This window comes from Balaenoptera musculus, chromosome 3 (assembly GCF_009873245.2).
Source record: "Balaenoptera musculus isolate JJ_BM4_2016_0621 chromosome 3, mBalMus1.pri.v3, whole genome shotgun sequence".
NCBI lineage: Eukaryota > Metazoa > Chordata > Mammalia > Artiodactyla > Balaenopteridae > Balaenoptera > Balaenoptera musculus.
In genome coordinates, this window is record NC_045787.1 from 125,646,393 (window position 1) to 125,672,203 (window position 25,811).

The following is a 25,811-nucleotide window of genomic DNA, read 5'->3' on the forward strand; positions in this document are numbered from 1 at the left end:
GGAGAACTGCTATAAGGAACTGGCATCTGTCTGGGACCCAGGGGATGAGGCGGTAGCGGTAGTGGTAGTGAAATGGGCAGGGGGTGTGAAGGCCCCGGGAATGAGGAGGTATGGCCATACCGGCTGGTCGGCCATACCGGCTGGAGCACCGGTCAAGGTAGGGAGTGCGGAGAGAAGCAGGGGGTCTCGTGAGCCTCACTAAGGCCTCGAGCTTTATTCTTAAGGTGTCACGAGGGGATTTTCAGAAGGAGGGGAGCAAACTGCACTTTCTCTTTTACTAGGTGAAGGCCTCCGAGAAAACTGTCCAGGTCAGAGCTGCCTCAGGTCCTGCCAAGGGGACCCCTGGGAAAGGGGCCACCCCAGCACCCCCTGGGAAGGCAGGGAGGCCAGAGGAGGACTCGGAGAGCAGCAGCGAGGAGTCGGACAGCGAGGAGGAGGCGCCAGCTGCCCAGACTCTGCTGCAGGTGAGGCCTGGGGAGGGAGAGTCCCACAGCCAGCGCCCCATCCCAGGAGGCCTTCTGAGGGCTTGTTCTCCCGCTCCACATGCGCCCCAGCCACGCTCAGAGCCCTGCGCCGTCTCACTGTGTGGTGTGGTGTCTGCGGTGTCCTTAACCCTGTCTGCTCTCCTGTGTTTCCTCACGCCCACCGTCTGGGCTCCCTCCTCTAATACTGTTTCTCTCGCTCCAGGCAAAGCCCTCAGGGAAGATCCCCCAGGTCAGAGCCACCTCAGCAGCACCTGCCCAGGTGCTTTCCCCTGGGAAAGGGGCCCCTCCAGCACCCCCTGGCAAGGCAGGGCCTGCAGCCATCCAGGCCCAGACCAGGGGGCAGGAGGAGGACTCAGAGAGCAGCAGCGAGGAGTCAGACAGCGAGGGGGAGGCGTCCACAACCGTGCCCCAAACCGCGAGCCTGGCTCAGGTGAGGCTGGAGGGATGCCCGGCCCGGCCCTGTGCATCGCCTGCAGAGACCCTGTGGGCCTCTCCTCCTCTGCACCCAGAACCGCTGCCCTCCATCCGCCCTCCTCACCTCCTGTCTTACCTCACACACATTCCCCCCAAACCCCCTGTCCTGACCCTGTCCTTTGTCACTCCCAGGCAAAGCCCTCGGGAAAAAACTCCCAGGTCAGAGCTGCCTCAGCCACAAGCACGGGGCCCTCAGCGAAGAGTGCTGTCCCAACGCTCCCTCGGAAGGCAAGGGCTGTAGCCGCCCAGGTGGCAAAGTGGGATGCGGACTCGGAGAGCAGCAGCGAGGAGGAGTCGGACAGCGAGGGGGAGGCGCTGAGGGCAGCGGCCTTGGCCCAGGTGAGGCCCCTGCTTGTCAGTCTCTTGTCTCCGGCTCAGTGCCGGAAGCCCCTCCCCCTCTGCTCACCGTGCCTGTTGACCCTCTCCGTCTCTGTGTCTCTGCACAAAGCCACACTTTGGGTGCTCTCCCCTGAGCCTGTGTGTCTCGCTGCAGGCAAAGTCCTCGGGGAAAGTCCTGCAGGTCAGACCTGCCTCAGGTCCCACCCAGGGCCCCCCTCAGAAGGCCGGGCCTGCAGCCGCCCAGGTCAAGACTGAAAGGTCCAAGGAAGACTCGGAGAGCAGTGAGGAGGAGTCAGACAGTGAGGACGAGGCCCCCGCAGCCAAGACTCCAGCCCAGGTAGCTGCCCCCGCCGGTCAGCCCCACAGGGAGCGGTGGGGGAGGATGGCAGTGGGGCTCCAGCCCTGAGCGGATGGGGGCTCTGAGTCCAAGATCCTTCTGTAGCTTCTGACTTCTGTGTCCCCTCAGGCGAAATCAGCTGTGAAAACTTCTCAGACCAAGGTCTCCCCAAGGAAGGGCACCCCTATTACACCCGCATCTGCCAAGGCCCCACCAGTGCAAGTAAGCGCACCAGCCCCCTGGAAAGCAGGAACGGTGACTTCGCCAACCCGCACATCATCCCCAGCGGTGGTCAGGGGCACCCAGAGGCCAGAGGAGGACTCTTCAAGCAGCGAGGAGCCGGAGAGTGAGGAGGAGACAGCTCCCGCCGCCTCAGTGGGACAGGTGAGGCGAAGTTTGTTTGGCTGGGGCAGGGCCAGCTCCCACGTGGTCCTTTGGCTCCTGTGACATGCCTCTTTTCCACGTCATTCCAGGTGAAGTCTGTAGGGAAAAGCCTCCCAGTGAAAGCTGCCTCGGCACCCACCAAGGGGCCCTCAGGGGCACGGACCACCCCGGGGCTCGCTGGGAAGGCAGGGCCTGCAGTGGCCCAGGTGAAAGCTGAGGTGCAGGAAGACTCAGAGAGCAGTGAGGAAGAGTCGGACAATGAGGAGGCGGCCTCAACTGCAGCACAGGTGAGACCTGGGGGGAGCCAACCTGCCCCACCCACACCGTTGCCTGGGGTGGGGCTGAGGATGGGCTTACCTAGGCTGCTCTTGCCCCAGGTATGCAGAAGCCTGAGCAGCAGCCTCAGCTCAGCCTCATTCCACACTTTCCACTCGTCTCCTCTGCCCATCAGAGCTCCAGGGTCGAGCTCCAGGGTCTCCTTCATCACCTTTTGAGCTCCCACTGAGATTTCTTTTTACACAAGCTCTGTTAAGTACCCCATCTGCCAGGTGCCAACTTGTCTGGGGCTCCTTTGGCCCTGGCCCTTGGAGTTCCCAGCCTAGATGGGGGGACGTGGACATGTACAGATTATTTCAGCATGGTATGATAGTAGGGTTGAGATGGAGGGTGTGTGCCTAGGCTAGCAGGGCGTGGCAGGTGCTGGTGTCTAGAGGTTTCTCAGGAGAGAAGACCTCTTGTAAGAAGTGGCATTTAAACTGTGGGCTGAAAGAGTTGACCAGGTGATGTGGAGTGTTCCGGGCAGAGAAACCAGCCTGCGCAAAAGCCAGGGGGTGGGAGAGTGCCTGGCTTTGTGAGTTTCCCCAAGCAGAACATTCTGGTGGAATCCCTAGGGGAGACCATGTGAATGCCGAATGGTGGGAGGTTTGGAGCCAGGCTGCCTGGGTTCAAGTCCTAGCTCCATGTCCTAGCAAATGAAGTAATCCATTAGGGCCTCTGTTTATTTTTCTGTAAATTGGAAATCAACCTGCACAGAGTTGAGAATTTGATGAGATCTCAGCTGCCACACCCAGCAAAGGGCCTGCACACAGCAAGTTCTCATCCGTCTCCCTGAGGGAGCAGAATCAAGAGTTGCCTTCCAGCCTGGGAGAGCGGAGAGAGGTGAAGATATCTCACTCCCTGCATTCACCCACCCATCATTTATTATTTTTAATTGCCGCTCTTTTTTTCACTAACCACTCAAATTAGTCATTTCTTGTTTCCCTGTACCAAAGCACACATTTTTATGGATTTTTTTTTTTTTTTTTTTTGTCCTGATCTCACTATTATCTTGTGGGACCCGGGGTCCTATCATTCCTTTACTGAGATTTTAAACTATTCTTGGCCTTCACAGAGTCTCAGGTCAACAGTCTCCTATCCTGTTTCTCCAAGCTACAGACATATTCCAGACCAATGCCTTAAAAGTTTCAGTGTGCCAATCACTTAAATATCTGTCTTCCCATTTGAGCCTCCCACCTGAACTATGAGACGGTGTTCATTTACTTTGGTTTCTGGAAGAGGAAATTGGAGCGTAGAGGAGTTGTTTGGTGACTTGCTCCAGCCCCACCAGCGCCTGCTTCCAAAGCCTTTGCCTTTCCCACTTCCTTCTGCTATATCTTGGCCAAAACTTTTCCAGCCACAGAAATGGTCATACTTTGGGGCCTTATTTTCTCTCAGGTTGAAAAATAGAGCAGCCAGTCCCTCTCTATAGGGGCATAGCCTTATAGCCTGATGCTCTGTCAGAAGCTACTGCCTTTCCTAGCTTCAAGAGGTCTGAAGAGCTTCTGCTAAAACAAGCAGGGCTGATAGGAGTCTTGTTGGCCACCTTCTTTTGCTCGCCTTCATCTGAAGGATGAGGATAATAACTGCCTCTGTTGTGGTGTTATTATGAGGATTGAAATAATACTTGTATGGCCTCACCCACAAAATGCTGTTCTATTCTGCTTAGCATTGCTGGGGTCAGAAATGAGTCACAATCTCTGATCTGCTCAGAGACACCCAGCCAGCTCAAAGTAAACCATCCGTTGAGGGAATTGAGGTTCAAAACAAATTAACAGGACTTCCCTGGTGGCGCAGTGGTTGAGAAACTGCCTGCTAACGCAGGGGACACAGGTTCGAGTCCTGGTCCGGGAAGATCCCACATGCCACAGAGCAACTAAGCCCGTGCGCCACAACTACTGAGCTTGCGCTCTAGAGCCCATGAGCCACAACTACTGAGCCTGCGTGCCACAGCTACTGAAGCCTGTGCACCTAGAGCCCGTGCTCCAGAACAAGAGAAGCCACCGCAGTGAGAAGCCTGCGCACCGCAACAAAGAGTAGCCCCTGCCTGCCGCAACTAGAGAAAGCCCGCACGCGGCAACGAAAACCCAATGCAGCCAAAAAATAATAATTAATTAAAAAAAAAAATTAAAGTCAGAGAATCCGTTCTGGAAAACCAAATGTGCCAGAGACTCAGGAAGGAGATGATTCATGACTTAAATGTCATAGAAAGACAGCCCTTGTGTGAGAAAGGCAGGAGAGAGATGTTCAGTCAGTGTTTGATGAATGACCAGATAAGTGGTGTGGTGCCTTCTGGGCCTGACCTTGTGATGTATGTTGATCTCATGTCCTGTGACATTGTTACACATGCTTACCAGTTCTAGTGGCTTTTGTAGATTCCTTAGGATTCTCTCTATATGGATCATGTCTGCAAATTAAGGGCAGTTTTACTTTTTTCTTTCTAATCCAGATGGCTTTTCTCTTTCTTGCCTTATTGCACTGGCTAGAACCTCCAGTAAAATGTTGAATAGTAGTGATGAGAGCAGACATCCTTGCCTTGTTTTTAATCTTACTGGTAAAGCATTGTCTTTCACTCTTAAGTGTGATGTTAGCTGTAGGTTTTTCATAGATGCCCTTGATCCGGTTGAGGAAGTTTCCTTCTATTTCTAATTTGTTGAGAGTTCTTATCATGAATTGGAGTTAGGTTTTTATGAAATACTTTTTCTCTATTGAAGTGATTTTTTTCCCTTTCTTCTGTTAATATGTGTTACATTAGTTGATTTTCAGGTATTAAATCAATGTTTCATTCTTGGGATAAATCCATCTTGGTCATAGTGTATCTTCCTTTTTATTTGTTGCTGGATTTGGTTTGCAAATCACTTGTTAAGGATTTTTGTGTCTGTGTTCATAAAGAATATTGGTCTGTAGATATCATGTGATATCTTTGCTTGGCTTTGGTATTGAGTGATACTACCTCATAAAATTAGTTGGGTAGTATTTTCTGCTCTGTTTTCTAAGAGTTTGTGTTGGATTGGTATTATTTCTTTCTTAATAGAATTCATCAGTCAAGCCAACTGGGCCTGGGCTTTTTGCTTGTGTGTGGGGGGGGGGGGTGGATTTTTAGTTACTAAGTCAATTTCTCTAATTGATATTGGTATATTCAGATTTTATTATTCTTGAATCAGTTTATATTTTGTACCTGTTAATAATTCTGTGCACAGTTAATAATTTGTGCCTTTCTAGAAACTTGTCCGTTTTCATCTCAGTTGTCTAATTGGTTAACATAAATTTGTTCATAATATTCCCCTATAATCCTTTTAATATCTATAGGGTCTGTAGTGATGTCTTGCTTTCTTTCCTAATTTTTGGTAATTTGTGTCTTCTGTCCTATTCTTGGTAAGTTTAGCTAAAGACTTATCAATTTCATTCTTTTCAAAGAAACAACTTTTGGCTTCATTGATTTTTCTGTATCATTTTCCTGTTTTCTGTTTCATTAATTTCCACTGTGATCTTTATTATTTCTTTCCTTACTTTGAGTTTGATTTGCTCTTCTTTTTCTAGCCTCTTAAGGTAGAATCTTAGTTTTTTTTTCTTTTCTTTTTTTAAATTTATTTATTTTGGCCGTGTTGGGTTTTCATTGCTGGGCACGGGCTTTCTGTAGTTGCGGTGAGCGAGGGCTACTCTTCATTGTGGTGTGTGGGCTTCTCATTGCGGTGGCTTCTCTTGTTGTGGAGCATGGGCTCTAGGCGTGCGGGCTTCAGTAGTTGTGGCACGTGGGCTCCAGTAGTTGTGGCTCGCGGGCTCTAGAGTGCAGGCTCAGTAGTTGTGGCACACGGTCTTCGTTGCTCCGTGGCATGTGGGATCTTCCCAGACCAGGGCTCGAACCCATGTCCCCTGCATTGGCAGGTGGATTCTTAACCACTGCGCCACCAGGGAAGTCCCTGGAATCTTAGATTTTTGATTTTAGCTCTTTCTTTCTAATGTAAACATTTAAAGCTATAAATTTCCTTCTGAGGACTGCATTAGCTTTGTCTCATGAATTTTGAAATGTTGTATTTTTTAATTTTTATTCTTTGTATTATTAAGAAGTGGCTTAACTTCCAAATATATGGAATTACACAGATTTCTTTTTGTTGTTGATTCCTGATTTAATCCTGTGTGGCTGGAGAATATATTTTGTATGATTTCAGTTCTTTTAAACTTTTAAGACTTGTTAGGTCAACTTAGACTTGGTTTCTTTTGTTTTATTTTTGTAAGTCTATGTAAAAAACATTACTCCCCTCTGGATGACTTGAGTTCTGTGCTGCTAACCACCTTAGCCTTAGTCATACATAGTCCATGCTTTAGAGAATTTTCTTTCTTCAATTCATGACTGATAATTTCACTTGGTCCCATGTGAATGAGGGAAGCTGGGTTGTAGGGCATATCACTGTTCCGATGACATCTCTGAAGGAGACAGGGGCCTTGAGATGATGCCAAATTCCTCATCCGATTTCACATTAGCAAGGCTTGCTTTCACACTCTTATCAAGGATTTTGCTCTTTGTTGCTCTTATGTCTATAGTTCTGTTTATAGACCCTGACAAGCTTTTAGGGGATTCCTTGAATATCAGTTTAGGTTAGGTTAAGCTGAAGAAAACCTCAAACAACAGTGGTTTTCCTTTTTGTTCTGCCATCCTGAGTACTTGGCTCCCATCTCATAGACTAAGATGGCTGCTTGAGCTCCAGCTGTTACCTCAGCATTCCAGGCAGCAGAGAGGAAGAAGACACATTTCCTACGTGTGTAAGAAAGTCAAATGTATGCTTGACTTACATCCATTAGCCAGAAGTTAATCACATGGCCACCTAGCTAAAAGGGAGCCTGGAAAACACCTTTGCTCTGGGTAGTCTTATACTTAGCTAACAGTAAGAAAAGTTCTCACAGTAATAAGTTTGAGTGCTTATTGTGTGCCAGGCGCTGTGTTAAACACTGGGAATCTCCCATTTAATCCTCACCCTCCCTATGGGTAGGCCTCATTTATTCCCATTTTATAGAGGAGGAAACTGAGGCCCAGTGAGGTCAAATGATTTGCCCAGTTTCACACAGCTGTTACTGGAGGAGCCAGAATCCGGACTCAGGCATCTGACTCCAGAATCGGCATTCTTGGCTACCTGCTCTATTGCATCTCACCCCCTTTCCGTAATTCCCTTTTCTCCTTCCAGGTGAAGACCTCAGTGAAAACCCCTCAGACCAAAGCCAACCCAGCTGCCACCAGAGTGGCTTCAGCCAAAGGGGCAGCATCAGCTCCTGGAAAAGGGGTTTCTGCAGCTGCTCAAGCCAAACTGGGGTCCCCAGCCAAGGCAAGTAGGACCAGTGCCAGAAGAGGTGCCGGGGTGGGATGGAGAGGAGGCCAAGCAGTGGCCCCAGCCTGGACAAGGGTCCTGCACAGGCGGGAGTGATCTCCCCACAGCCATGCCCTGGGTGGGGCTTCACTTAAGGGGAACTGCGCTTTCCTCTTCCTTCCCCAATACTGTTCCCTCCTCATGATTCAGGTAAAGCCACCAGCAAGAGCCCCCCAGAGCAGTGCCGTCTCGGGCAGGGGCCAGGTGTCTGTGCCGGCTGTGGGGAAGGCACTGGCTGCAGCAGCCCAGGCCCAGCTGGGGCCGGTCAGGGGCCCACAGGAGGACTCGGAGAGCAGTGAGGAGGAGTCGGACAGTGAGGGGGAGGCGCCCGCTCAGGTGAGGCCCGGGGGGGCAGAGAGCAGCCCTGTGCTTCCCCTCTGTGCCAGGAGCCGCCCACAGCACAGCTACACATGCCCCATGCATCTCCCGTCTCCCGTCCCTGACTCCGCTTCTCTCACTCCAGGCGAAGCCCTCAGGGAAGACCCCCCAGGTCAGAACTGCCTCAGCCTCCACCAAGGGGTCCCCCAGGAAAGGGGCGGCCCCAGCACCCCCTGGGAAGGCAGGACCCCCAGCCGCCCAGGCCGGGAAGCGGGAAGAGGACTCGGAGAGCAGCAGCGAGGAGGAGTCAGACAGTGACGGGGAGACGCCGGCAGCTGTGCCCCCAGCCCAGGTGAGGCCTCATGAGGAAGCAGCTACAGTGCCAGGCCTCTGAGCCACCGCCACCTACTCCTGTATCAGAACGTGGGTTCAGGGCCAGGTGAAGAAGGAATTAAGACCAGATTAAGGCTCTGACCCCAGGATCCTTTCCCCCAGCTGCTGTCCCCCATGTCTCCTTAGGTGAAACCTGCTGTAGAAACCCCCTAACCAAGGCCTCCCTGATGAAAGGTGTCCTATGCACTCCCATATCTACCAAGGCCTCCACAGCACGAGTGGGCACACCAGCCCCATGGAATGCTAGGCCAGCAACTCCCGCCAAGCCCCCAAAGATGTCACAGAGGGCCATGAGGAGGCTTGGACTGTGATGCAGGTACCATGAGGCCCTGGGAAGCTGGAGGAAGTCACATCCCTCACCTGGGCCTGGGGCCTCCTGTAGGCATGTGTATCTCTCAAGGAGAGCTCTTCTAGCTTAACGTGAAGCCTGGGGAGTGGGGAGAGGGAAGGAATGAGCAACCGACTTTTATCTTGACCATTTTCCCTCTGTCTGCTTGCACAGAAGAAGTTCAGGGTGACAAACTCCAGGACTCGCAGGGCTCAGACATGTGATGGAAACGACGGGCTCAGGCCTAGTAGAGGTGATAGATGGCAACTGACATGGAGCCTTGGTGTCAGGAGAGACAGTAGGGAGTGGTGGCAACCAGTACAAACTGGAGAGCCCTTGTCTCATCTAGAAAAGCAGTCCCTGTCAGCTCCAGCCAGTTGTGGCCTGGTGGAGATGGACCCTTTGTGAGGCCAGATCTTCCATTTCTTTTTTTCATTATTATTTATTTATTCATTTATTTTTGGCTGCATTGGGTCTTCATTGCTGGGCGCACGCGGGCTTTCTCTAGTTGCGGAGAGCAGGGGCTACTCTTCGTTGGGGTGCGCGGGCTTCTCATTGTGGTGGCTTCTCGTTGCGAAGCACGGGCTCTAGACACGCAGGCTTCAGTAGTTGTGGCGCACAGGCTTAGTTGCTCCGCGGCATGTGGGATCTTCCCAGACCAGGGCTCGAACCCGTGTCCCCTGCATTGGCAGGCAGATTCTTAACCACTGCGCCACCAGGGAAGTCCCTTGAGCTTCCATTTCTTAAGGGAAGCTGGAAATCCCTGTTCCACGCTGAGCTCTAGCCCCTCCTAGATTTCTGTTTTCTTCATAAGTAAACAAGCACCAAGAAGTGTAAGTGCTCCTAGCACTAACCTCTCTGCCTTCAGTGCATCAGACCACTACTGAACACGCTGTCTCATTGATAGGGACAAAGGGATGAAAGATGTTGGCCCTGCCCTCAAGGAGCATATAGTCTGTAGGGCAAGACAAGGTGACCGGATTATTGGAGAATGTTCTGATTGTGCTCTGATGGTGCTGGGAAAACAAGTGTCTGAGAGGCCAAATGAGAGGATTGAGCTGAGCTTGAAGGAAGACCTGGGGTTCCCTAGACACAAAAGTAGAGACAGACCCTCCAGGTTGGAGAGGGGAGTGTGGAAAGGGAGGGGGGTTGTAAAGTCAGATGGGTTCAGCAAAGGCCAGCTGTCCTGTAGGCAATAGTCACTTCTAGTTGCTTGTTACCAGTAACATTTATGGGGGCCTAAATGCCAGACTAAGACACAAGGGTCTCAGCCATGTTTTGGACTGTGGTGCTTTTTGTAAAGTTTCTTTTGTTTGTTTTTTATTTTTATTTTTTTTGGCTGCATTGGGTCTTCATTGCTATGCTTGGGCTTTCTCTAGTTGCGACAAGCGGGGGCCACTCCTCGCTGCGGTGTGTGGGCTCCTTATTGTGGTGGCCTCTCGCATTGAGGAGCACAGGCTCTAGGTGCGTGGGCCTCAGCAGTTGTGGCTCGTGGGCTCCAGAGCACAGCTCAGTAGTTGTGGCGCACAGGCCTAGCTGCTCCACGGCATGTCAGATCCTCCTGGACGAGGGCTCGAACCCATGTCCCCTGCATTGACAGGCAGATTCCCAACCACTGCGCCACCAGGGAAGTCCCTGTAAAGTTTTAAACAGGTTATTGTATCAGTCGGGACATCCTAATCTGCAGGAGAAAACAAGAGCTACTTCACAAGCGCTTAGATGCTAAGGGGATTGGTTGTCTCAGTGCACGATGTTTCAGGTTAAGGTGTCTGTAAAGGTCGTTCCTTCAGTTCAGCATCATCTGTCCTTCAGCTCAACATCATCAGTGACTCAGTGCCCTGCCCGCCCCCTGCCACCCCCCAAAAAAGTCACTCACTGATGAGAGGCCTGCAGTTCCTGTGATTGGCTAGGAGAAGTAGCCACCCTCTCCAAAGCCTGTGGTGGGGACCCCCAGAACAGAGTCAGGGTTCTGTGAGCAAGGAAGCCATGGGGGCGTGGCTGTTGCAGTGTGCATTGTAGTTGATTCATTTTAAAAATTGGGAAATACACAAATCAGGATCTTCTAGCTTTTCTTAAGAAATTGAGGCTCAGGCAACATGAGTCCTGCTTTTCTGAGTGGTGAAAGTGGGGCCTTCGCACCAGTAGGGAGGCCCAGAGCTGCCCTCTGCACCTACCTGGGCTCCCCTGAGCTGGTCACCGCCAGCACCTTGCTGATTAGTCACTGCTCTCTGAGTCGTCCTCTGGCTCCTGACGGCTCTTCCCAGCCAGCCCGCCCCCCTCATTTATGCCTGGTCCGGCAGGAGGGGATAACAGCCGCTCGGAACACTCAGCCAACTCCTGCTTTTAGCTGGAGGTGTGACAGCCAGATGTGAGCTGTGCTGGGGCCACTGGCCCCACCCCTGCCACCTTGTCCCGGGCCACTGTCACCTCTTATTCCAATGCCCGGCCAACAGCACGCCAGCCCTCAGGTTTTAGTGATGTCTGACTCACACATCCCTTTCACGTTCAGAGTCAGCTCTGTAGGAAGGATAGACAGAGTGGAGACCTGTGTTCCCAGTGGCTGGGAGGCGTGCCGGGCCAGCAGCTGTGCCCCCCGTGTGTATATAGGGGGGTCATGCTGTCTTCCCCGGAGACTGAGGGTCGTTGCTCGCTGGCCGTGGTTTCCCCACCCCAGCCTCTCAGTGGTGCTGCCCCTCGGCCAACAAATGCCCCCTCACCCACCATATGCTTGTCCCGTCAGAAGGAGGGTAACTCCAAAACTGCGAGAAGCAAGACCCTGGCCCCGGCGCCCCCGGAGAAGAAGGCAGAGGGGTCCTCAGCCAGCAGTGGTGAGCTGCCAGCGAGACAGGTCGGCCCGGCCTCGCCTCTGAGGACACTCAGGCTCCGAGCTGGGTGGTGCGCCCGGGCGCGGGAGCAGACCTGTCCCGCTTAAACAGCGCGGCCCAGTTTCCTGAGCGCTCTCCTCTGTTTTAACACCTTCATCCTCACAATAACCCCGGGAGGCAGGCAGCAGAGCCAGACGGTGTAGGGTCAGAGCCGGCTCCCCCGCCCTCCAGCTCCAGGGCCCGGGCTCGCCTGAACCATGCTGAGGCCCGGCTGTTCCAGCTGTGAACAGACAGGGTGGCAGTCCTGCTTCCCCGCTCTGCATGCTGGCGCAGGTACACAGCGTGCCGCCCGACAGGGAGGGCCTGTAAACGCAGGAGGGCACGTGGTGGTGCATCAGGAGTCAAGGCCCAACAACTTGAAGTGATTTCCCCAGACTCCTATGACCCATAAGGAGCCAAGGAAGGGGCAGACGCTGATACCCCTGCTTCCTGTTGGGAACCAGGAGCCTTCTCTGCAGGGCCTGTCAGAACCCCACAGGCCTGGTCCCAGACCGCACTCATGCACCTGCAGCCCATCCTCACACGCTGCCAGCCGTCCTCCCCTGACTCTACCCCTGAGGATGGGACCAAGCCCACCTTGTCTGCCCAACTCCAGAGGCCCACTTTCACCTGGCAGGTGTCTGAGCTTCTGTGTGAACCCCAGGCCTTGCCTGCAGCTGGCACTGCCCTTTGTCCTCCTCTAGCCCCAAGTTCCTAGAAGCTTCTGCCAGACCCTTCAGAGATGCTGGAGCCCGCAACCTCCAGACCAGTGGGTCTCCCTAACCAGCTCCCCTTAAGGACTTTCCTGGTGATCCAGTGGTTAAGACTCTGCGCTTCCATTGCAAGGGGCACAGGTTCCATCCCTGGTCGGGGAAGTTCGGCATGCCACGCGGTGCAGCCGAAAAAAAAACCAGCTCCCCTTAGATATCATACCACGTGCTATAATCAGTCCATCGGTAGAGTCAGATGCCATTTGCACACCCCCAGTGCTGGGGTGCTCACTGCCTTTCTCTCTCTCCTTAATAGCCTAGATTAGAAAAATAACCATGAGCAACTCCGTCTACCATTGGTCACTTCCTGAGTGCCAAGGACTGTGCTAGGCCCCATGCTTTCATTGTTCTGTTTAATCCCCACAACAGACCTATGAGGATAGGTGCTTCTTCTATTCCCATTTTGAGGAGGAAGGAATGAGGCCCAGAGAAGTTGGGTGAGCTGCCCTGGTGTCACAGGGCTGTAGCAAGGGGACAGACCCAGTGTTTGAACCCAGGCTGTCTGCTCCCTGGCACTACCCCGACACTCCCCTCTCCGTGGCAGGAAGGAAGCAGGGCTTGGACACTGCCCTCTGGCTCTCTGTGGAGCTTTTTGGAGGCTGCCCCCTTCTCTGAGCAGGATCGAAACAGCTGGGAGGGAGGGGGCCGCTTCGCCCTTCTCTGCGGGGGTGGCCTAACACAATTAATATGAACATCATGCTTAAACTGAGCCATTTAATTGGTACGTTAGTCCTCAGTATTCTGGAGTCCCTATTAAAAAAGAGGAAAGAAAAAAGTCAGCACTTTGTGCATTCCCCGGGAGGATTCAGGGAAGACGGCACAGCTCAGGGAAGCTGCAGCCTCCTCCTAACTGGGGGGTTTTTATCTCCTTAATCCCCAGCTCAATAATTATGATTATTATCGTTACTGTGTGTTTATCAGGCACTTCTCTGTTGACGAGTTTCACTGTTTTTATTATTAGCCCGTCCATGCGGGAAAGGGATTGATCCCAGGGTGGTGGGCAGAGCCCCAGGCTGGGAGGCAGAGAGGGGATGTGGTCCATTCCCAGGCCCGCTCACCGTGCCTCAACCTCCCCCCATGCAGGGGATGGGGCCTGCCCCCTTGCTCTGACGGGCACCTCAGGGGGTGGTCCGTGGCTCAGCCCTGCTGTGCTGGCATTAACCCCAGGCCAGGGTCTGTGCTGGGGCCTGGGGTAAGTACCAAATTAAAAAGACAAGGCCCTGCCTTCAGAGTTCCAGGTTGAGTCAGAAAGAAAGAAGAGTCCTGTAAGAAGCTAAATGAGGGTGTTAAATCAGAGGCTTAGCATGGTTGGTCCTGGAAGGAGTTCCTGTCTGGTGCCTGGAGGACTAGCTTCCAGCCCTGGCTCTGATACCAGCTTGCTGGTCACCCTGGGTAGGGCCACTTGCCCTCGCTGAGCTTCAGCCTTCTCAACCCCTGGGGTGAGATTCCCTGGGGGCTGGTGAACCATGGAGGCTCCAGGCCACATCCCTGGGAGTGGGATTTCTCATCTCCCTGGGGTGGAGTGGGCCCAGGATCTGCTAACCAGTCCCAGGCAGTTCTGGGAGAGGCTTTGGAGAAGTGCTGCCATCCAGAGCTCGGGTGCCTTCATGGCCTTGGGGTCAGCAGCCTGGGCCAATCCGCCCGACCCCTGCTCTGCCCCAGACTGGAACGAGGGCACTCTTGTGATGCGCTCAGCTGTGACTTCTAGAAGGCCCCCGGGTTTGGTCCTACAGACGTCAGACCCTGTAGTAGGAAAGGAGTGCCTGCATTCCCTCTGGGCCCTCACTGCCCAGCACCTACACGGGGTATCCAGCCAGATGTTCGGGCTGCTTCCATTTCCAGTGCGTCTTTTCTGACGTACCCCAGAAAGAAGGCCCTTGTCACCCCTGTGTGTACTGGGCAGACCAGAGGCCCTCCGGTGAGTGAGCCCAGGCTGGGGTTACTAATAGCCCTTTCAACAGGTGGGAGAGTAAGGCCCACGAAGCTCAGGGGCTGGGCCACAAGGTGAGGTCGTGGCAGAGGTGGGATCAGAAGTGCATCCCACATACCCCTGGGCAGCACAGCCCTCCTTCTGAAGCCTCCTCCCCAGTCCAGGGCTCAGCCAGGGTCCCCCTCGTGCCCTGCCCCCCAAAGCCAGGCCCCCTGCCCAGCCCCCAGCCCAGGGGAGGGAGGGGTGCACGGCGTGGGCAGGTGGAACAGGGTGGAGGCTTCTGCTGCGGAGCTGCTTTTAACATCCCAGACGCTATTGTTTGCCTCAGTGGGCTTGCTGCCTCTCTTCGTCCCCGACAATCTGTTCCTCTGTCTTCTCACATATATATAGATCCCCCCTCCCTCAACTGTAAGTCTTCTCCCACTTTCCATCTTCTCTCTTTCATCACGTGGGAAGGAAGGCTCTGGAAGTGGTAGATCAGAGCAGCCATGGGGGAGGCCGTTTGGCAGGGGTAGGAAGGGCCCAAGCCCAGCAGAGCTTCCCCCCTTGGGTGGGCCCCTTTCTGCTTTCCTTTTTACTTTACCTCTCCCGCAGCACCCTGGGAGGAGGTGGAGTCAGGCTCGGGAGGTGGTCAGAGACCTGGGTCCCAGGCCGTGGCCGTGGCCGTGGCCGTGGGCAGCTCCTGCCTGCCGCTCTCCTCTCCCCGTGGGGGTGGGGCCAGAACCCAGACCAGACCTGACCTTTGGGGACTGGAAAGTAGGCTCCCCAGATGCCCTTCTGTGCAGTGGGCATATTCACTGGAGCTGTGGTTCCCAGGCGTCCGTAGAACACCAGGTGATGCTGCTTTCTTTTTCTCTGTTTCAGTGTCTCACTGGAAAATGCAAAGCATACCCACAGATAGAACAGTGTACAGAGCCCCCAAGTACCACCCCCAGCTTTGGTAGTTCTGAACTTGTGACCAAGCTCGTTTCATCCAAACCTTCAACTCACTTCCCCAACACCACTGAATCCCTCCTTTTTTTTTTTTTTTTTTTTTTTTTAAGCACAATCTCTAAAAAGTTGACCCACCTAGTAGGTGTCCCCATTCCCCAGTTGTCTCATGAATGACGTTTTCTATATCTGGCGTGGTCAAATAGGAGTCCATGGAAGAGCCACACACTGTACTGGGTCCCTTCGGCCTTACTCTGTTGATTTTCCCTGTGCAGTTTATTTGTTGAAGATACTGGGCCGATGTAGCTGGGTTGCTGCGTCCTGGCCGCCCCCTCAGGAGGCGGCATCAGACTCTTGGGCATGGGGGCAACTAGACTGTGAACCACTCCCCGGTGAATCATGTATTACAGCCAGGCTACTGAGGGGGGCGCTGCTCGGAGCGCCCCATGCGGCAGGCGTCTCTCTGAAGTCAGCCAGAGGAGGGAAGCTGAACTGCACATTCTGGCCCTGACTCTGCTTCCGTTGGGCCGTGTGACCTTGGGCAACTCTCCTCCCCTCTCTGGACTTGTGGCTTTCCCATCTGTATGGTGCAGCTAACGCCGCTGACCTCAGGGGTTTATGTGAGGGTCAGATGGGCTCCTGTGAGCTGTGAGGTGCTGTGTGGGGTCTCAGCGGGTGCGTGGGCTGGGAGTGAGCTGGGAGTGCCCTGGGCAGCTAGAATGGCCTCTGACTGTGCCCAGCCACCCCAAGCTCTCTGGACCCCTTGCCTTACAAAACCCTCCCCTACCCACCTTCCCCTTCCTCTTCCCCTGGCCAAGCCTTTAATCACTGGGGGGGTGTGTTTTGTTTTTGTTTTTCAAGGTGATTAAAACCCCTCTGATTTTTGTCGACCCTAATCGTAGTCCAGCTGGCCCAGCTGCTACCCCCGCCCAAGCCCGGGCTACAAGCACCCCGAGGAAGGCCCAGGCCTCAGAGAGCACACCCAGGAGCTCCTCTGAGAGTGAGGATGAGGACGTGATCCCCGCTACGCAGTGCTCGGCTCCTGGTGAGCATAGGCCCACTGTGCAGGGCTGACTCCCCTGCTGCAACTGCCAGACACACGCACACACACCCGCGTGCACACACACACACACCCACTGGGCTGGCTCAGGAGAAGTAGCTGCTGGGGCTTCTCTGTGCTGGCTCCAAAGGGTAGAACCCAGACCAGAGGCTAGAAGCTGCAGGGACCAGGTTTGTAGTATAAGGAAGAGCTTTGTAACAACTGACTGACTGAACATGGAGAGGGCTGTGAGGTAGTGAGCCTTCCGTTCCTGGTGGCATGTAAAGGGGGGGTAGGTAATCCCTAAACAGAGACATGTAGGGAAGGATTCCTGGAGACAGGACCAGATCTGGGATTTCTTTGACTTTTGACAATCTGTGATTCTAACAGTGATAGCAAGAAAATGGTTAATTACTATTATTATTACTAGAACACTTTTTAATGAAGATATTAATACCTGATCTTGGTAGGCTAATTAAGAAATGCAGATTAGCACAAAAGAAAAAACCTCACTTGGAATCCCACTGTCCAGAATAATTACTGTTAACATTTTACAACTATTAACTTTACAAAAACCTAAGATAACGCCATGTGTTTTTAGTGAGACCACACTGTACATACGCTCAGTAATCTTTATTTGGTATGTTGTGACGTTACATATTTACAGCGTGATGCCTGCTGGCTACAGAGTGGTCACTGGGGTGAGATCCCGCAGTTCGCTTAGCCAGCGCCGCGTTGGAGGAAGCTGAGGGTTTTGTTTGGGGTGTTTGGCTGTCATGAACAGTGCTGCAGTGAACGTGTGTAATCGAGCCTCTGCACATGACCAAGGCTGTCCTCAGGAGAGACTGTTTTACATGCGTGGAGAGTCACGTTTGGCTCTAGTGCTCTGCCTGTTGCTCAGGAGGAGCGGCCTGGCCAGTGGCGGGGGCTGAAGGTGGGGAGGGGCCGAGGAGGAGGCCTGGGGTGACAGCCACAGCAGTTGTGTCATCTCCCTGTGATGTGGAGACAGTGGCAGATCCTACCTGGAAGGCTCGGGAGGGGATTTAACGGGCTTCTACCACACAGGCCCCGGGCACCGCGCCAGGTCCCCAGGATGGGCTGAGAGATTGAGTGTTGCTTCTCTGGGGAGGCCACGGGCTCCTGTGCCCTGACACAGCCCCTCCCGCTCCATCTCAGCCATTAGGAACAGCGTGGCGACTGTGCCCACGGCCCACCCCAGGGCAGCCCTCAGAGCCAGCATGGTGGGGGCCGGCAGCAGTGAGGACACCAGTCGGGCGTCTGAAGGCAAGAAACAGGAGACGCCAACCACTAAGGTACCTGACGGGCCGGGGGGCGCTGTGCGGGCTAGCAGGGCTGAGGGGCTCCCTCCTCTGCCCCCACTTCCCCGCAGGGCTTCTGGGTGGCACCGCAGTTGCTCTCACCCACGCCCTCGAAGCCACAGCCTTTCCTGGCCTGGCCGTAGCCCTGATCCACGCTCCCAAATTAGCCTTGCGTGATCTGGCATGTGGCGCCCAGGAAGAGCCAGCCCTGCTCCTTGAGTCTCTCAGCAGCTTTTTTAGCAATGTCAGGCCTTTGGTTTGTTTTTTCTCTCCCGGTTTGAACAAAAGTTTGCCGTTGTCAGTGTTTGTCATAGTGACCATGAGCGTTCTTCCCAGCCTTCACGGTTTTCAGTGCATTTTTATTTATTTGGTCCTCGCTGAAACTTAAAAACTGGGCAGGGGAGAGTTAATGGCTCATCATTCAAATGATGAAACTGAGCACCACGCCCTCAGCAAGAGGGTCGAGACGTGTCCAGGATCAGGCAGGGTCAGAATCGGGGCTCCTGCCTCCAATCCATTGCTCTCAGGACTGTAGGGTTTGTTTCCCTGACCCCTTGTACCCGCCCCTTTTTTCTGAGAAGGCAGGAGGAGGGAGAGCTGGGGAGGCAGCAGCAGGACTTGGGCACCTCCACTCGGAGGGGCTCATCACGAGCTACAGCTCAAAAAGAGCTTCCTGGGAGCATGGGTGCTGAGTGGGTGGCTGGTTTGTGGTCACGGCACCCAGCAACCTGCATCCATTTGGCCATTCAGCCAGCAGATGGTGCTGAGCATCTGTCCATGTGGGACACTGAGGATACAACAGGAAGAAGACAAGGAGGGCCCCTGCCCTCGTGGCGTTCCCACGGCAGGGGTCAGCCACTAAACAAGGAGACCAAAATTTAAAGTACTCACCAACTAGGGAACAGGGGGATGACGTGCTTTAGAAAGGACGGGCCGGGGTGGCCTCCCAGAGGAGGCAGCACTGAGGCCGGAGAAGCAGCCAGGCCTGGGCGAGCTGGGGAGCCCTCCAAGCAGGGAGTCCCAGGTGCAGGGACCTCTGGGGAAGCACTTGGGCGTTCGAGAGCTGGAAGAAGCTGGGGCGGAGGGGCCAGGCCTGATAACCCATGGTGAGGGCCGCGGGGGGCCTGGAGGTTTCAGCGAGGGATCACACCCAGGTCTCGTTCCGTTCTCTCTCCTTGGCTGCTGCCGTGTGTGGGAAGCAGGAGTGGCACCAGGGAGACCATTAAGGAGGCTGTTGCAGCCACGAGGCTAGAGGCTCAGACTGAGTGGTGGGGCCTCCGGTGGAGTCTGAGCTGCTTCCCTCCCCTGGGCTGGGGGCTGTCTTTGGACCTCTGAGAACGCTATGATTAGCTCATAACCTGAAGCCTGGCACCATTTTCTGCCCAGATGGTGGCGTTGCCCCTTGGCCCCTCAGTCCTCCACTCCAGCCCCAGGTTCCTCTTGCAGCTACAGGTCCCCTTCCGCCCCAGCCAGACAGGATCTGACCAGGCTGTGGCATGATGGCATCCCGGGAACCCGGGAGTCTCAGGGCTGCCTTTGGCTGTCCACAGGTGACAAAGAGGAACCCAGCTCACCTCCCGCTGACCCAGGCTGCCCTGAAGGTCCTTGCCCAGAAAGCCAGTGAGGCCCAGCCTCCTGCTGCCAGGACCCTGTCTTCAAGTGGGGTGAGCTGGGGAGCCGGGGGCCAGGCCCCACTCTGGAGGGGACGGTCATCACAGACCGCAGAGGGTAGAAGGCAGGGCCCAGGCAGGGGCCTGAGTCCCAGCACCAGCACTTACCAGCACTGGCCTTAGCACACGCACTTACCTCCCGGGCTTCTGCTGCCCATCTTAGAGAGTTGTGGGAGGATTAAATGAGGCCTGTGTGCGAAGCAGCTAACACGGTGCCTGGCCCTTAAGTGAGGTGTTCAGTAAGCACCAGATCTTATTTCCCCTAATTTTTCCTTTCACCCTTTCTCCTCTCACCAAATTAGACCGACAGTGCTCTGGGAACACTGCCCATGACGAGTCCCCAGAGCACCCCCGCGCAGGCCAGAGGGGCCAACAAGCTCAGAAAGCCTGAGGTTCCTGCAACCCAGCGGGCCATAGCCACTCCCTCGGGACGCCCCAAGGCCAAGGCCTCTGGGACCTCAGGTGACAGCAAGGACAGCAGTGGCAGCTCTTCAGGGAGTGAAGAAGATGCTGAGGGGCCCCAGGTGGCCCCATTGACCCACAGGCCAGGTGAGGGTCCTGGGAGGGAAAGGCTGGGGGACCTGGTGGAGCCCTCGGCTCAGGCCTCTGCTTTGCACCTCCACTTGTTCTGCGACTTTGGCCTAGCCATCCCACACAGGGTCTCAGTTTACCCAGCTGCACAACCCCGTAACAGAGTTGGTCCACATGATGTTAGAGGTCTTCCTACTTGGCTGTTTGGCCACTCCCAGCTTTCTGGTATCAAGCTCCCCTAACTGAGCCCCCAAAATCCCAGGGTCATGGCTCCCTTGGGAAGTAGAAGGTTTTGGCATTCAGGTGTCTCACTTGGAATGCTGTGAAGAGCAGTAGACCTTGGAAGGGAGCAGTGGGAGCAGACGAAGCCGTGGGCGGAGGGTGAGGCACGCACACAGGGACCAGGCCGCCCTGGGGCCCTCCTGAGGGCTCTGGCCTGTCTAGCTGGCAAAGGGTACCTGGGACTCCCAGTAGGATACCTGTGCTTCTCCAGTAGGCCCCGCCCCCTCCAGGAGGGAGACCTTGGTGGAAGAGACCACAGCAGAGTCCAGCGATGATGAGGTGGTGGCACCTTCCCAGGTAACCGCGAGGGAAGGGGCTGGCAACCTTGGGGGCCTTGGGGCAGGAGCCCCAGGCCCGGCTCTTGCCCACCTATGCAGTCGTAGGCCGAGGCCACCCCCTGGCTCGTGGGTCTGGGCGCTTCCTCTTCCCAGGGGCCCTGGGCAGGGTCCTGTCCGTGTGGAGCCAGGCTGGCTCCTGCCCCGAGGCCCCTTTTCAGCATAAAGGCGTGAGTAGCGGACTCTTGGAGTCTATAGACAGGGCTTACCTTGATTTAGGTGATCCCCATATAAAAACGTTCTTTAACAGATGGGATTTCTTTTAAGGTTATCATCTGTACGTGGCACATGCTAGTGCTTTTCCATTTGCGTTAGTAATAAGAAGTTTCCTTTTTAAATGTGCCTGTTAAAACTATATATTAATTAAAATAGTGCAGGAGGTACGCACAGAGGGCTGATGTGCCCACCGCCCAGTAGGGCTGGCCCAACCCTCGGGGTCCCTGTGCTGGTGTCCTCATAGCAGGCCATGCACTGCTGGGCCTCTTCACACTGGGCTTCTTCAGTCTCTCCTCTCAGGTTATGTGACCCCTGGGCTGACTCCGGCCAGTTCCCAGGCTTCAAAGGCCACTCCCAAGCCAGACCCCAACCCCTCGGTTTCCTCTACTCCGGCCACCAGAGATGCCCCGGACGGCAAGCAGGAAGTGGAGCCCCAACAAGCAGCAGGCACCATGTCCCCTAAAAGAGGTGAGTCAAGGGCTGCAGGAAGGACACAGCAGGATGTGGAAGGACAAGGCAGGGGCCCCTTTCCCTCCCTCAGGAGCCGTCCCACCAACATGGTCCTGTCTGCCAACAGGGCCTCCCCAAGTGAGGCCTGGTACCCCTGCATCAGGCCTGGAGGTGCTCATCAAAGGGCAGGGGCCTGCGCCCGGGAGGCTGGCTGCTGTGGTCTAGGGCAGCCTGGAGGTTGGGTTATCCAGCCCTGTGGGATGCTGGTGCACATGGTAGGGTGACCCCTGCCTTAGAGGAAGTGCACCTTGACTTTCAGGGCAGGCCTTGGCTCTCTCTAGCTGTCCGTGTTGACTTTTCTTCCTAACAAGTAGGCTCATGGTGCGGGACGTCAGGACTCAGGGTTGCTCAGACAGAAGGTGGGGCCATGTTTGGAGAAGTCTTCAGCACATGGCGAAGCCCCCAGGCTATGGACTGACGTTCTCTAAAGCCTCAGACAAGCCCCTGGCCTCTCTGGACCTCAGTGCCTTAACCAGACAGGGCAGGGGTTGATGCATCCATTGGTGTCACGTAGAAAATTGCACATGTGGAAAATGGTCACGCAGTGTTTGGAGGGCAGACTGGAGTGCTCAGGTCACCTGGCCTGGGGCATCAGCCACCGCTGACCGTGCCAGTGCTATGGGACATTTAGAGGGTACACCTGGGACAGCTGTAGGGGTTCCCCGGCCTTGGTGTTCTAAGGTGTTTGGTAGACAGGAAGCAGAGAAGTGGGCTGCAGGGAGAGAGGTTGCCGTGGCACCCTGTGCCCTCCTCAGCTCCCTTCTCTAGCCAACTCCTGTCCTTGCCAAGAAGCACCAGAGGACTGAATTGGGCCTCCGTCTGTCCTGCGACCCCCTCTGCCCACCACCCCTGGCCCACTAGGGCTCTGGAGCCAGAGCTGCTGCAGGGCCCACTGCACACTGCCGGGAACAGCCCTCTCCTCCCCACGTGGAGCAGGGCCAAGCCAGCAGCACCTCCCCGAGCCCAGGGTGTCAGCGCACTTGTGCTGTGAGGCCCTGAATGGAGCTGAGACCTGCCAAGTCACCTGTGAGGTTGGGGCGGCGTCAGGACATATGCTGAGTCCCCCATCCCCCGGTCCCTGGGCTTTTCGTTGCAGCTTGCCTGGTGCCGGGTCAGCAGAGGAGTCATTGCTCACTTTCTTCCCCAGCGTTCTTCTCCTTGTGAGAGGCGGGTGTGACAGGGAGACATTTTAGAGGGGGCTGTGGAAGGTTTTTCACACGTGTAGTCAGCATACAATTATCAAAGGAGAGCAGAGGCGTGGAAAATTCTAAACAAAGGCTGCAGCAGGAGTCACTCTGGCAGGCAGTAAACCTGCTTAGTCAGCCACCATGTGCATGTTCACTGCACCCAGCACCCCCAGGCCACGCCACCTGGACCCCTGGGCCCACTGTGTGCAGGTGGGCGTGAGTTGAATGACTGCGTGGCCTTCGCTTTTATTATGAATCTGTGATTTAGAATGGGGGTGAGGGGGCTCACAGTTCATCTAACCCCTCATTTTACAAACGGGGAAACTGAGTTTGGTTGTCAGACCCAGAGCCCAGGTCTCCTGCCTCCCAGCGCTGGGCTCCTGACTGGAAGATACTGTCCCTATCCTGACGGTTAGATTCTTTGATTTGTTGGTAGATTTCAAGCCCACTGATGAATCTTCTGGAGTTAATTTCCATCCCCAACCTGAACTTGAGTTTTTAGTGTGAGGAGACAAGAAAAGAGCTCTAAGTTAGAAGCTGGCAGAGAGGTGTGAGCAGGAAACCCAGCGGGGCCCCGCTGTCCCCCTCTACTGCATCAGAGGAGGTCAGGTCTGTGCTGGAGCCCCTTGACTTTCATGCCACGAGAGGTCTACTTCCTGATTCTCTCAGATCCGTGACCCTGGGTCCTCTCTCCACAGGCAGAAGAGAGGCTAGCGCCACACCTCAGAAGCCCCAGAAGCCCGGGAAGGGGCCCAGGAGCCCCCAGGCCTCCATGCTGGCGCTGCAGAGCGACATCACCCGGCGCCTGCTGAGCGAGCCCTGGCCCCTGAGTGAGGCGCAGGTGCAGGCCTCGGTGGTGAAGGTGTTGGAGCTGCTGGAGCAGGAGAAGAAGAAGGCCGTGGACGCCGCCAAGGAGGGCAACCAGGAGGGCAGCCGGAAGGGCCGCCTGGGCAACAAGCGGAAGCTCTCCGAAGACCAGACGGCCGCCGGTGCCCCCAGGAGCAAGAAGAAGAAGCAGCTGGCGGCCGGGGATGGCGGGGAGCGTGCGGTCTCCCCAGAAAAGGCCCCCAGGACTTCCAAGGGGAAATCCAAGAAGGACAAAGCGAGTGGTGACATCAAGGAGAAGAAGGAGAAGGAGTCTCCCGGCTCCCAAGGGGCCAAGGAGAAGCCAGAAGGGGAGCCGGGGAAGGTGAAGGGTGAGGGGGGAGACCAAGGCAACCCAAAGAGCAAGAAGGAGAAGAAGAAATCCGACAAGAGTAAGTGCCCAGTGCAGCCCGGAGCGCGTTCCCCAGCCCCGCCGAGCGCTGTCGGTCACCTCCCAGGCAGGCAGCCTTCAGCCAGCACAGAGATGGGGCTGAGAATGGCTTGTCCATCATGGGGGGCAGGATGGGCAAAGCCAGAACCAGGTGCCGCAGCATAGGGGCCACGACTGCTGAGAAGGTGCTCTCGGCTCCAGGGCGCGTGCTCACAGCCGCGCGCACTTGCAGCTCAGGCCCCTGCGATCCAGGCTCCTGGACAGCAGCCGCCCCTCAGCGCGCTCTGCGCTGGACTCCGCGTGCGGCAGGGCTGCCTTTAACCCTCACTCCGGCCCTGTACCATGGGTGATAACTCGTTCCCATTTACAGGTTGAAAGGGTCTTTTTAAAATAAACGTGTAGAAGATTTACAGAGTGAGTTAAAGGAAAATGGTAACAGTCCAGGTGGTCCATGGATGGAGCAGAAATCACGAGGCTGGCCCGAGGGCCAGGGCAGGTGGTCGCAAAGGCCTATGGCCCTGTGCTCTGATGGCTCCCCACGGTGTGGGGCATCGGGAGGAGAGAGCTCCAGGGCCCCTAGAGACCTACCTCCTGTGTCTCTCGACATTGACGCCAACATTTAAGACTTAACACCTGTTGTTTAGCAAGTTTACTTTCTTCCCTTAGAAAAAAAAGACAAGGAAAAAAAAGAAAAGAAGAAGAAAGCAAAAAAGGCCTCAACCAAAGACCCTGACTCACCATTGCAGAAGAAAAAGAAGAAAAAGGTACAGTGAGTTCCTGAGGAGTCTCAGGCGAGAAAAGGGGGCCCAAACCCTGTCCCCAGGGTGAATGTGATCAGCCCCAGCCTCTGCGTGTCAGGGTAGGGGGTCGTGTGGGCCAGACCTGGTCCCTGTGCCCCTTCCATTCTCAGGGTCCAGAACGGGGGCTTGTGCGTTGTGATACACTAGAGAAGAGCTAGGGGTGGGGCGTCACCCTGAGGGGCACGAGGTCTGTGCACATGGGCACCATGGAGTGGCCCTATCTTGCCTGTGAGATAGAAGGATATTCTTATGACAAGTGAAGAAAGTAGAGCCCCCCAGGGGGGCAGGGAGGCCAGGTAGGCTGTTGCAGGTTTCCAGGTGAGAGGAAATGTTCCCTGGGATGTGTGTGCCCCAGCGGGCAGGGCATCTGCACCACAGAAACACACACAGTCTGCTTCATGCATGTCAAGGGCTGATCGCCTGGCCAGGGGGCCCTCAGCGCCTTATACTCAGGCGCAGTTCTCAACGTGGCCAGCAGGGCTTCAGCTGTGGTCAGAAAAGCTGAGCATCTGCTGCTGCAAAGTCCTGAGCTCCTTCCTCCAGGGCACACGGGGCGCCATCCCTACCCTTGGGATCTCTATATGCCCAAAATCTGTTCTGGGAGAGCCACGAATCCTCAGGAGACAACTGTCACATCCCCTTCTGGTGGGGGCAGCGTGGGTGGGGAGATGCTTCAGGTACAGGAGCCTCTCATACGTACTTCTCTCTTCACAGAAGAAGATGGCAGAGCAGACTGTCTGAGGGACACCAGGCGGCAGGTGCACTTCCTGACCCGGGAACCCCTGCTGACCATCTGCTCCCCGGGGAGGGTGGGAGGGCAGGCCCAGCATTCACTGTGGTTCCGGGGAGACTGGGCTTCGTGGGTAGGCCCTGAGGGGAAGGGGGTTTGGAGAAAGAGGTTGCATTCCTCAGGGTCAGTGGGTGATGCCGGGAACCAGAGCTGTAGAATCAGAAGTGTCCGGGACAGTCCTGGCAGTGACCAACACTGAGTGTGCAGTGGGAGGTGGGCACTGGGCTGGTGCCTCTGTACATGAGGATAAGGCTTGAGGTCGGGGACAGCTCAGTCTCCCCCTTGCCACTGCCAGTTCCTTTTCCTTATGATTTTGTAATTCGAAGGCATTTCCTCATGGGAAGGAAGATGATTTGCTCAAAACAAGCCATTCTGATGGCTGTGTGCTTCCCAGGTAGTGGTGAAGTGGTTAAGTGATCCGCCTGGCTGAGCCGGCCCCAGCCTGCTGTAAATGGGGGGTAATACAGGCCTGGGCTGGTAGTGAGGATTCAGTGCAGTTAATTAAGCTCTAAAGCACTCAGCCCAGTTCCTGGGACATGGTCAGCACTGACAAGTATCCACTGTGGTTAGTTAATGCCCCTCCCTGCATAGGAGATGCCAGATTTTGAGTTTGTTCTCCTTGGTGGAGAGAAAGGTCAGGAAGTCTGACG

General features: G+C 55.3%; 1 protein-coding gene across 11 annotated transcripts in view; it reads left to right on the forward strand.

The window, feature by feature from the left end:
- TCOF1 (treacle ribosome biogenesis factor 1) overlaps positions 1-25,811 on the forward strand; it is a 39,844-nt gene that overhangs the window by 12,279 nt on the left and 1,754 nt on the right. The window contains exons 8-25 of one of the 11 annotated variants that reach the window (XM_036847458.1): positions 282-464; positions 688-915; positions 1,092-1,298; positions 1,453-1,635; positions 1,765-2,019; positions 2,109-2,306; positions 7,515-7,652; positions 7,845-8,030; positions 8,158-8,364; positions 16,089-16,272; positions 17,443-17,579; positions 19,136-19,249; positions 19,558-19,804; positions 20,283-20,365; positions 20,907-21,087; positions 23,015-23,572; positions 24,238-24,335; positions 25,086-25,129. In XM_036847458.1, the coding sequence (XP_036703353.1) occupies positions 282-464; positions 688-915; positions 1,092-1,298; positions 1,453-1,635; positions 1,765-2,019; positions 2,109-2,306; positions 7,515-7,652; positions 7,845-8,030; positions 8,158-8,364; positions 16,089-16,272; positions 17,443-17,579; positions 19,136-19,249; positions 19,558-19,804; positions 20,283-20,365; positions 20,907-21,087; positions 23,015-23,572; positions 24,238-24,335; positions 25,086-25,112 (3,414 nt within the window). In that variant the 3' untranslated portion in view covers positions 25,113-25,129. Of the gene's footprint in view, positions 1-281; positions 465-687; positions 916-1,091; positions 1,299-1,452; positions 1,636-1,764; positions 2,020-2,108; positions 2,307-7,514; positions 7,653-7,844; positions 8,031-8,157; positions 8,365-8,531; positions 8,722-16,088; positions 16,273-17,442; positions 17,580-19,135; positions 19,250-19,557; positions 19,805-20,279; positions 20,366-20,906; positions 21,088-23,014; positions 23,813-24,237; positions 24,336-25,085; positions 25,130-25,811 lie in introns of those variants that run through there. The other 10 variants (XM_036847460.1, XM_036847461.1, XM_036847456.1 and 7 more) reach the window with 10 other exon arrangements.